Source organism: Pteropus vampyrus, unplaced genomic scaffold (genome assembly GCF_000151845.1).
Source record: "Pteropus vampyrus isolate Shadow unplaced genomic scaffold, Pvam_2.0 Scaffold6, whole genome shotgun sequence".
Classification (NCBI taxonomy): domain Eukaryota; kingdom Metazoa; phylum Chordata; class Mammalia; order Chiroptera; family Pteropodidae; genus Pteropus; species Pteropus vampyrus.
The window spans coordinates 13,468,059-13,480,025 of record NW_011888787.1 but is presented as its reverse complement, the minus strand read 5'-3'; the positions used below and the strand labels follow the sequence as shown (position 1 = coordinate 13,480,025).

The following is an 11,967-nucleotide window of genomic DNA, read 5'->3' as shown; positions in this document are numbered from 1 at the left end:
ACTGGCAGGTATTTAATCTGCTGAAAATGTTAGTTAATTAGGTTGCACTGACATCTGCTGGTAAAATAGTAAATTCCAGAAAAAATGTGTTATAAATTTCAATAGAGTCAAATATTTTAATTTAGTCTTTAAAACCCAGTATTTGCATTCTGGGTTTTAAAAAATTAGCAGCTGTACCTGATAATTTCTGTTTCCTAGTTCAATTTGATTCAAATGGTTTGTTAGCTTGCTGCAACTCCCTCCGTGTTCACCACTAAACAATGACATCATCTTCTTCTTTGTCATCCCATCATCATTATTACTCCTTCTGGTCCTAAAATAGTACAACAGTAGTGATGTTTATTAAGTTAGTATTCACTTTGAGGAAAGACTCCTAGGGAGATAGGCTTAGGGTATAGGGAAGGTAGTAATAATCTCCAACAGAGAGCTAAACTCTGGGGGATTAGCTTTTCCTGTCAAGGAGTATAACATGGCTCCTTTAAAACCTACTGATGCGACACTCTGATTTAAGGTCACAGAAAGTTACAATTGGAAAGAAATTCACTAACCCCTCTCTTCTGTAGATGTGGAAAATGAGACCCAGATAAATTTAGGGATAACTCATTATTTAGCTGATTTGAGAAAAATGTTTTCTAATTTTTCTGTTTCAGGATTCTTTCCTATGTAAATTGTCTTCACTAGCTTTTTATTAAGTTTATTGTTTAAGCCAAAAATACTTGAATGCACATAAATAGGATTACTTGAGAATTTATATTTAGCTTAACTCAACCACCTGACTTTCTCTAACTAGAGATGTGTTATTAAAAAATGCACTCTGTATTATGCAATATTGTTCTGTAGTGCTTCAGAAATGTATATTTAATTCATAGGACCTTCCCAGAAACTGAAGCTCCATTATCTCTTTCTTCAGATGTGAAAGAGACATGTAAAGAGGCATGTAAAAAGGAAAGAAAAAAAAAGAGAGAGAGAAATATACTTTACTCAGGGAAATTTCTGGTTCTTTGATCAGATTTAGGGTCACAGAATTAAGCATTGATGTCTTATCGGTAATATAAGCATGTTCCACCAGCCCCAACGTTTTGTTCCATTTGGCAGTTATATAGGATGAAACTTTAGCTATGCAATGCGTGTTGTGATAAAATGTGTGCTATATACATAAACTGCCAATCAAATATTCCACAATATAATGCCAAGCACGTTTTTCCTCTCAGCTTCAACACTTGAGATTCGGGGATGCTTAATACTTAGGCAGGGTTGCTGTGGCATCCTCACTGATGCTGTTAGCATGCCTCCAGCTGTACCAACTGGAGACGTCTCCAGACATTGCCAATGACACCTGGGCGGGGGGTGGTGTGGCGTAAAACCAGCCCAAGTTACAAAACACTTTAAAGCTGCCTCCTTCAGATGTACTTATTTAAACTACTTAAAATATTTTCTAATCAATAATTTAATTTTTTTTTCAGATAAAAATAATATTGACATATAAAAGCCTCAAGTCATCTCTGGGTAAATAGTTCGATTCTTTTCTGTGCTAGAGCTAATAAAGTTGGGTCCTTAAGTTGTTTTCAATACTCGCATATTTATTCTCACTTCTTTCTGTGCTCTAAGGCAGCGAGCGGTCTCCAACCTTTTTGGCACCAGGGACCAGTGCTCCTATGAGAGTCTAATGCCTGATGATCTGAGGTGGAGCTGAGGCAGTAATGCTAGCGCTGGGGAGCGGCTGCAAATACAGATGACGCTTGGCTCACTCCTTCCCCACCGCTCACCTCCTGCTGTGCGGCCCGGTTCCTAACAGGCCAGGAACCAGTACTGGTCAGCGGCCCGAAGGTTGAGAATTCCTGCTCTAAGATATAATTTTGACACAGCTACTAATTCACAACTAAGTTTCTTTAACTCTTGGCCAAGCTGCCCTTACTTTCTCTGTAATGGCTTTCTAAAAATTCTTGTATTTTCCTGATCGTACAAAATTCCTATACATTATGCCCTTTGAAACTGAAAGCAACTACTGAAATTTTAGGGCAGGTATGTTCATCTTCATTCTGCAGATATGGAAACAAAGTGGAGCCAGGACTCAGTGCATGTTCCAATGCATCAAGTGTTCTTTGCATTTCATCCACAGTAAGCATGCTTTTGAAAACATTTGCGTTTTATATTGAGAGAGCCTTCATGATAGGAGAAAAGAAGGAATGGAAGGGAGCAGAAAGGGGAGGGGGGAGGGAGAGAGAGAGAGACACAGAGAGAGAGAGAGAGAGACACAGAGAGAGAGAGAGAGAGAAAGGAAGGAAGTTGAGGAAAACACAGAAGAATAAAAACTGCTTTACGAAACAGCATAGGATAAAGGATGATCAGATCTCACCCTGTAAACCCCAGCATCCAGTGAGGTCTGGCACATCCAGATTCCTCCTTCATCAAATTATCCTCCACTCCCTCCCCTTTCCTCCCACTTCCTATACCTCCTACCCTCCCCACTGCCACCATAAGTGCTTGTGGGTGGGCACATATGAACACACACACACACACACACACACACACACACACACACACACACACACGTATACACACTCACACTCACTCACTTATCCATTCCTGACCTTGGGGTCAAAGCCCAGGTCTTTCTGGGGACCAAGTATGAGCATTTTGTTGTAGCTTATGAATTTTTATTCCTGGGACATTTGCTCCCATACTCAAGCCTGGGAGCAAAGAGTTTCTGGAAGCACTTCAATCTTCCTTATGTTTACACTGCCCTCGAATCTTTTATTCGACAGTTGATTGTCTGTCTTTTCAGCTTTCTTAACACAGTTCTTAACATAGCCCAAGCTCTTCCAAATCCTGCGGCATTAGAGTATTTTGTACATGGAAAAAGTGAAAGAAAGATTTTAAGCACTATACAATGTTGGAAAGTCTGATGAGAAGCAGGAACCTTCAGATGTGATAACAGTGTAGCTATGGCAACGCTTCTGAAGGCATATAGTCGTATGTATCAAAAACTTTAAAACACGCATATTACTACATAGATTCAGGTATTGAACTTCCTGGACTTGATTTTATAGAAATCATTAAAGACATGTTCAAGGATGTCTGTTCAAGGCAAGGACACTTACCTAAATGTTGTTATAACAGTAAGAAGATATCAAACAAAATGGTAAGATGCTTGATCATATAAATTATGGTTTATCTATCCAATGAAATGCAAAACAATTCATGCTATTAAAATATGTGCCTAGAAAAGTCAAGAGGAATAGATACAGAAATGTTTAGCTATTGTTAATGTGGTAGGTGGGCTTTTAATTTCTTCTTTATGCTCTTCTGAACTGGCCAAAATTGCTAGAATATATATGTATATGTATATACATACACACACACACACACACACACACACACACACACACACACACACACACACACACATATATATATAGAGAGAGAGTAATGTTTTAAGAAAAGGGCATTTGAAATAAAGAAAATAAAAAGCACTATGGTTCTCTGCCCACTGTTATGTAGAAACATTGCTCCAAATCTCTCACCTGGCGAGGACAGGGCCCTTTCTAATAATACCTGGGTGATGAGTTGTACAATAAACTGCACTTATGATCAGTGACACACCCCGACAGCTTTTATTTATCGACCATTTAAAATGGGCAAGGCATTGTACTATATTTATACAAGCTATATCCTTTATTCCTTAAAACCCCGTACGCAGATATTATTCTCATTTTGGCAGATGAGGAAACTGAGGCTCCAAAGAGAGAAGTTAAATAAATATGAGATCTAGGAAGGGTTTGAGCCCAAGTACTCTCCTTGCACACTTAACCCCTATGCTACATTGTATCCCTACCATGGTTTTGAGCTGAGCATCATCTCTTCACCGGATCATTCGGAGCAATTGCAAAAGGTGTATGGGGAAAAAGATTTAGTAGAATTCTAGCCACAATGCAAGAGTCTTTGTAATGTAGACTGTATTTAACTTTGTCTTCATATTTGCTCTATAACGTCTGAAAAACATGATATAATTAACTTATGTGATGCCTAAGACAAGTTTAAGAACACAAAATGGGAAATAAAATCTAAGACTACTTTTTCACTGGAATATTTTCCCATAGGGAATGTAGCTAATGCCTCTGCCTTACCCTGAGCAATAGACTAAAATATTAAGAAATTTGTAAAATTAGCAACCACAAAAACATGAATCCGCTTAATTGACACGAAACATCTGAATGATAAAAGTTTATTTATCTGCCAATGGAATCCAAAGAGGCAAAAAATCACTACCAAGGGTGGACAAAGCAGATAATTAACATTATAATTTTTAGCGAAGTTCTGCATTCTACTGGTTTTATCTGACTACATTAAGACACCTACACATGCCAATGTAAAGAAACAACATATACTGAACTAACTACAAAGACCCCATTGTTGGAACATAAACCAGGATTATTATGTTTTCAGAGCTGTGTGATTCTGAGACTAAATGGTGGAAGGTGGAAGACAGAAGACTAAGTATTGCCAGCTACCAGCAGTGAACAAAGATCAAACACAAACACTGTGTGGGACACGGATACTAATTCACATAACAGAGAGTAGGCAATATAACAATTATGCAGACTCCCTATAGAGTCCCTCTCCTATTACTCAGTCTCTTATTTTTTCCTGTATCTATGTAATAGAAATTTCATCAAGATGAATAGTGCCTTAGATCTTTTCTGAAAGAGATTGACTTTGTGTATAACACACACAACCCTTTGGTATCCATGAGACAGCCTATGCTCAAACAATGTACATAGATCTTTTGATACTAAACTAGGGGTTTTAACTTTTGCCAGTTCCTACGAATCATTCTTTCAGAAGAGTTATTTTACATGTTTCTTAAACAATACACACTTTATGTCAAATATAAGAATTAATGTACAATCTCAAGGTCAGATCCAGTGACAAAATGGACTACCTGAATCTAGTAAAACATTTCTTCCTTGCTGCATATAAGCTGCATTTAGGAACATCAGCTGCACTTTTTGTGTGATCCATGCTGTAAATGTTCACAAAAATCAAGCAAACAGCTAGACATCCTTCAGCTACTAAAATTAACCCTCCCAGTCACAGCAGTCTTATCAACAAAAATAGAAGCACGGATGGTTGCATCAAACCATGCTGGGCTGACTCAGTCCTGGAAAGGGCTGGTAGGGGGGACCACAAGGGAAGCACTGATAGTCATGAATTTTCTGCTTGTTTTTATGTGGGAGTAAGACTAGTCTCTTCTCACATGGCTTTTCCCGGCACCAGTCTTTTGCTAAAGAAGCTTCAAATGAAAGTGATCATCCCTTGATGAAAGCTGAGAAATGCTTCTCTGGAAACAGCTTGCCATGGGTCCTTAAGGCAGATGCCAGAAGTCAAAGAAATTGCAGAACAGTCTTAGAATGTAAACAATAAAGTCACTGACTGAGGAGTTCTATTCATGGATGAAGACTCTTCATAAGAACTACCTGGATAATGCCAACTTCTTGGTTTTTGAAGTTTATGTGAATTTTAAGTCCTGTATGTTTTTTCCTTTGTAGAGACAGACTTCTGGATTGGATAAAAGTTCATGATGTTACTTAAAACAAAACCAACCAAACAACCATAGCATGGAGAAGCTACTCAAATACTAAGCAGTTTTGAGGTTTTAGTTAGTTTGTTTGACTTTCACATTTTACTTTTGTGGTTGGCATATGGAAAACCAAACTGAGAAATCATTATGTTGGAGTACTTCAAGGGCATGCCGTCATAGATACTAACAAGCTTATTGAGACAATAAGACCTCTGCAGAAAGTGCTCAGCTCGATGCCACATTCCAGAATGGCCACCGTTGGTTTCTTTTTCTAAATTGGCCATGTTTATAGGTTTCACAAATATCCCTGAAGGCTTCCCGGTGTGCTTGGCAATGATGAAGTTCATGGCAATATCATCACAGTTTTGTGTTTCATCTATCAAAGCGTGCACGGCTGCAGGTTGCCTCTGGAAGAGTTCAAGGTATTTGCTGTTGAAGAATGAGGCTCCAATCAGCACCACAGAATACTGGTCACCATTTCCAAACCCTGGTGTCTGCAGTTCAAAACCTCCATAACTGTAGACACCTGATGAAGTCGAGACATGCTTTCTGGGAACAAATCCTACAATTTGATCAGGAAATTGCTGAACAGATGGAAAAAGAACAATTAAGTGTGGCATTTCTTTAGAGCAGACATGGTGAAAAAAGCAATGATTTATTACAGAGAAAATTAAATAGATTACCAACTTTATTTTATTCCTGGTTTCATCTGACTTCAAGCAACTTCATAAATCTACGTCCTGATAAATCTAACAAGATTTCTAACCTTATAAATGTTCTCCTAATTCAAACATTATCTGATATTAATAAATTCTAGTCACCAAAGAGTCTGGTTTCTTCAAAGTTTGCTGCAAGAAAATTGACTGCATGAATGCTATTTAGTATAGAAGATATAATGTGATTTTGAAAAAACTGTTTTAATCTTTCAGGAGTATATAAAATTAAGGGTCTACATTTATAATTTTATTGTTTTTCCATGATGTTCAATATTCTTGAAAGTCATTGTTGCTTTTAAACAGTGTTATATTTTTTATCCCTTTTCTTTTTGGGTATTTTGTTCTTAAAATATTTGATTATATATATAAATATAGTAAGATGTGTCAGGATTTTTAGAGAAAGGATAGAAATAAAATAATATTATGGTGAATGTGACTAAAAAAATCAGCAAACAAAAGAAAACCAATGAAACATGTGAAATAGGTAAGAATTTATAGGGTTAAATGGTTTAGTTAAATCTCATGAATAACTTGAGGTTCACACATTTCCTGAACAGTCACTAAACTAGGGATACACACACACACACACACACACACAGAGAGAGAGAGAGAGAGAGAGAGAGAGAGAGAGAGAGAGAGAGAGAGACAGACAGACAGACAGACAGACAGACCGACAGACCGACCGACCAGGCGAGGTTAGATCCCATTTCAAAGAATTCACAGTCTAGAGAGGATATGGTCTAATTTGTGAAGAAGGCTGTGAAAAAGTTTAAGTGCAGTTGGGTAAATCTCATGGGAGCACTGAGGACAGAATGACAACTGTGCTCTGGGAGGCAATGGGGAAGGTGAAGGGGGGCGTGGGGGATACAGGCTGGGAGGCTTCAGAGAAAATGTACCGTTTGCATAATTTAGGAGGGTGAAAGAAATTTCAGAGATGACTAGAGGAGGAAAAGGGAAAGCATTAAAAGTGGAGGTGCTGAGTGAGTGGGAAGGCACAGACAGCTGTCTAATCTTGCTTGCCCTACACCCCAAGTCATCACCGTATGCAGGGCTGTACATCACACCAATCTGACTTCAGGAGTCAGATTATCTTGGGCAATAGATTGCAATTGTTCTTGATATTTTTATGTATAAAATCTAAAATCATATTTATCCAACTTTAATTATGGTTTATTGCATTGTTCTCATTAACCAGTCTTTGTATTTCCCCCGACCCATGACATTTTAGGAAAATTTATTTTTTTATCTGAAATAAATTTCACTGCTGGAGTATTACATTAGAACTTTTTGCCTAAAAACCTTTTATTTACAGGATTGAAAAAACTGCTGATATGGAAAAAAATCTGTCGATCAGTTCACCGGGCATGAAGTTAGAAACTGAAGTTTAGAGAATGCTGATATCTGCAGAGTCCTGTGACCACTTATCATTAATGTCTAATGTTGTTCTATACTAAGTAGCTAATTAAGTGCAATTAGATCATTTATTGGGTAGCACAATGTTTAAATATTGGACAGTGTTTCAGAGTACATTTGTATGCAGTTCTGGTTTCAGGTAATTATAGTGCAACTTGTAAAAGCCAGCTACTACTAACACATATTCAATAGGAAAGAGCTGTTTTATAGACTAGTGAGCATTCTGTGCCTACTGATCCCAGCTAGGATTTAGGAGGTGGGGACCCCCCAAAACCCTGCCATTAAATGGTGCATGTAGAATTACTATTATTATTAATTTCCAGACAATGGCCTCAGAATCAGGATTAAATTTTGTGGAGGTAATAAATGCTTTTAATGGAAGTTATATACAATATTAATACAAAAATACACTTCTCTCTTGGGGAAAATATCTCTGCATTTCCTCCCTGTTCTTTGGAAGGTAGTTTTGGCTCTTCCCAATATACCAAATACAAAGCAAATATGGATAAAAGATAGCATAACTTTCAGGTTGGCTTAACTGCCACAGGAAATCTTGAATTACAGCATAATAAATTATCTACCTTTTAGATAAATATTGCCTACATTATTTTGGGTGACTGTCACCTTGAACCATGCTGCCCTGGTTAAACACTAGATAGGACTTCATACTGATGATTTCATAAAGGGTATAGCAACCTTACCTGCCAAACTGAGAAAGCAAAAAGAAGGTCTTGGGCACTAATCAGCATGTCATCGTCTACCATTAACACCGCTGAAAGGAAGGAAAAAAATTTAAATTGAACAGTTTGGAAATGAAAACAAAACTAGTAAGATACAATGGTGTCGATATAGATCATTCAAATGAGGTATAGTCTAAGAAAATTAGTAAATAAGAGATGTATTCTTTGAGAGATTTGTCTAGCACAAAGTTTTTATTTGAATTGTAATTGATTTTATAACTGCCTGAGGGGGAAATTATCATGTAGTTATCATCCATTATCCTAGAAACTAATGAACCTATAAATAAATAAAACCTCGGTTCTTTAAAACAAATTACAACCTCGTGAAACTGCTACGAATGAGACAGAAAAGGAGGTGGCAAGAAATACATTAAGCATAAGTTAAATGGCATTTCACTACCTTCTGTGATGCAATAATATGTAATTATAGCGTATCTTTTTCACAATATTAAGTTGTCATTGTAGTAAGATGTATATGCTTTCCTGCCCTGGAAACTATTTCCTGACATCTTGGAAATTGCCCCTTAAGTTTTTAAAGTGCTTTCTTATGATTAAATTTCCCTTATTGTCTTCAGACAATTAGGACAAGTAGGAGGCCAGAAATTCATGTACCCATCCCCAGCCCTGGTTAGCCGCAGCCCTGCCAGACTAAGAACCGAGCTGCAACTCACCCTTAGTCTCCAGCTCAGGGAAGACCTGGAGCCGATTCCTCATCCTGTTTGTTGTCTGTAGTTTGAAGATCACAGGAACAGGGTGAGGCCCTACAGAACTCCACAACTCCTCTGGTCCCTTCTCCCCAACATTGTTCCACACCACGATCACCTTGTGCAGATGTGGTACTGCCTGATAATGATTTAAAAGTCTCAATAATAGATCTGTTCTGTTGTATGTCTGCATTATGAGAGTAAAGGAATCCAGGGTGGACTTGCCCTGGGGTTTTATTTCCCTACGCGACGTGAGCATCTTGTCTTCTTTAACGTTAGGAAGTAAAGTGGTCAAAGCCCCAGCTACCAGTAGTAACACAAGGACGACCACCAAAGAGAAGCGAAGCGCTCGAATCCCCATCACTCTGCCCGGAAGTTTGCAGATGTGACAACACCTGGAGTAGAAACGGAAATAAAATATAGAATTTTAGCATTCTTATTAATCATCATCTTTTATTTTTGCTTTTTTATTGAGTGAGGTTAACCTTATTTTAGTCAATCCAATTATGGTTATCCCCGCCTCTTTGATAAGCTTATTTGGCCTAAGATAATAAGACCAGTGAATAAACCTTCCCTTCTGGGCCTGCTTGTTTTGCAGTTGCAGAAAAAGTATCTTCTACACACCGAACAGTAAGAATTAAGCAGTGTATTTTAAGATCTACCCTCATTTTACTACAAAAAATCTGGAACTGAGATTGTTTTCAAACGGGTTTGTATTTTCCTTAGTAGCATATTCATTTTTAAACAGCCTTACTGAAATATCTTTGATATATAAAAATAATACATATTGAAGGTGTACAACTTGATGTTTTGATGTCTGCATACTGTAGTATACTAACTGCACACTAACTTTTTGATAGCAAACTTTTTTTTCCAAATGAAATCATATGCAGAACTCTAATATACGAAGCAGATAATAATGGTAGCAGCGGTGGCAAACAATGACAGTGAGTTTATTATTTCTTAGACCTTGTACTATGTGCTTATAAGTCATAGTATGTACTTACTCATTCAATAAATTAAGCAAGTAGTTACTAAACACTTATTGTGCCAGGTACTATCTAGGTTCTAAGAATACGGCAATGAATAAGATAGACAAGGTCTCTGTGTTAGTAGCAGAGGAGATAGCAGAGACAGATAAATCAAACAAACACAAGCCAGATTTTGGGGGATCTGGTCAGCCTGAATAAGGAGCATGGAGTTGATTCTAAGATAGGAAGCTATTGGACGGTTTTGATCAGGGGAGTGACAGGATCTAGTTTATCTTTCACTATTATTATTCCTATTTGATATTTTGGATGCTTACGGAGGTTAAATAACTCTCTCAAGATTACTAAGCAGTTTAAGTAATGGAGTTAGGATTTACATCCATGAAAATCTGCTGCCAGAGCCCAGGTGGTTCATTATTATGGGCTCGGGAGTGTACTGCCTGGATTCAAATCCAGGTTGCACTGAATAAAGGCACCCTCTCTCCCAGTACACAAAGTTCACAAGGTATTGTAGTCAGCTGTGTGCTCTCCTATTCTTCACTACACCTAAGGGAACTACTGGAGATGGCTACAGAATAGTAGATGAATAACTGATGAATGTGGCCTGGATATTTGCTGGTTAAAATATTTTGTCAAATCAAGACTCTCAGTAATATCTGTAAGGAAAGGTTAAATCTCAGAGTTTTACAAAGACCTAGAACTCTGATTTTCTGGCTTCTGCTATGGTTTCATCATCACTCCTGCTGCCTCCTTCTGGAGCACTTTTGGGCTTTGCTTGTTGCTATTTCTTTATTCTTCTGTTATTTCTACTTCTGATCCCAGACTTTCTTCACTCCCCCACAAGCCTCCATAAGTTTTCTAGGTCTGTCCTTTTTTTGTATTTTGGCAAATGAGACATCATATACATCTGTGGATGAAAAAGGAGTTCTATGGAAGGAACCTCACAGGGCGATCTGATCATGGATTCCTAACTGTGCAGGTCCTGGTGGTAGTCCCGCCCCAGGCATATAACTTCTTTAGTTGGCAAAGGTTTATCTTTGCCTTAGGCAAGCTCTGTCCACTGTTCTGTGCATCTAGGTTAACACACCTTTAAAATAAGTGTAACCATACATATTGAAGGTGTACAACTTGATGTTTTGATGTCTGCATACTGTAGTATACTAACTGCATACTAACTTTTTGATAGCAAACTTTTTTTCCAAATGAAATCATATGCAGAACTCTAATATACGAAGCAGATAATAATGGTAGCAGCGGCGGCAAACAATGATAGTGAGTTTATTATTGTTTGAAATGAGAATGAATAATCTTAACTATTCTGTGATCTTCGTTATGTTCCCTCTGTAATTCAAAATGCATTAAGGAAGCTGCAAACTACCATTCTCCAAATTCTCCAAAGGGTTTTTCTTAGTCTGTTGAGATCTTGCTTCCAGGCATATCCTCTGTTTGGCTCAAAAAATTTTTAGAAAGATTCTCTGTAGGTTTGAATGCTCTTATGTCAACGCATCTTAGCATATATCCTAGATCTGTTCCACGACTCTATTCTAAAGTATAAAATCCAGAAATGAGGAAAAAAGTGTTCGAAGAAATTTACTTCTGAAAAGACTAAAAACAAAAGTCAATCAGGGGTTTCTAAACATTTTAAAAACAACTTTAAGAAAAAATAGATCTCTTAGAACCATAAAGAATGAGATATGATTATTCTTGATGACTTTAATGGAATTGTAGTTGATCCTATCTTACCATTTTTGATACATTTTCTCTTCTTAGGCTATAAAATAAACAGATCGTCTCATCTATTTCTTTCTTTCTTTCTTTTTTTTT

At 37.4% G+C, this 11,967-nt stretch overlaps 1 protein-coding gene across 2 annotated transcripts in view; it reads right to left on the bottom strand.

The window, feature by feature from the left end:
- Positions 1-4,199: 4,199 nt before the first annotated feature.
- The window catches only part of EXTL2 (exostosin like glycosyltransferase 2), a 22,524-nt gene continuing 14,756 nt past the window's right edge, over positions 4,200-11,967 (bottom strand). Inside the window, exons 3-6 of one of the 2 annotated variants that reach the window (XM_023536250.1) lie at positions 9,273-9,549; positions 9,122-9,176; positions 8,412-8,482; positions 4,200-6,165 (exon numbers count right to left, since the gene is read on the bottom strand). In XM_023536250.1, the coding sequence (XP_023392018.1) occupies positions 5,677-6,165; positions 8,412-8,482; positions 9,122-9,176; positions 9,273-9,549 (892 nt within the window). In that variant the 3' untranslated portion in view covers positions 4,200-5,676. Of the gene's footprint in view, positions 6,166-8,411; positions 8,483-9,121; positions 9,550-11,967 lie in introns of both variants that reach the window. The other variant, XM_011368290.2, reaches the window with a different exon arrangement.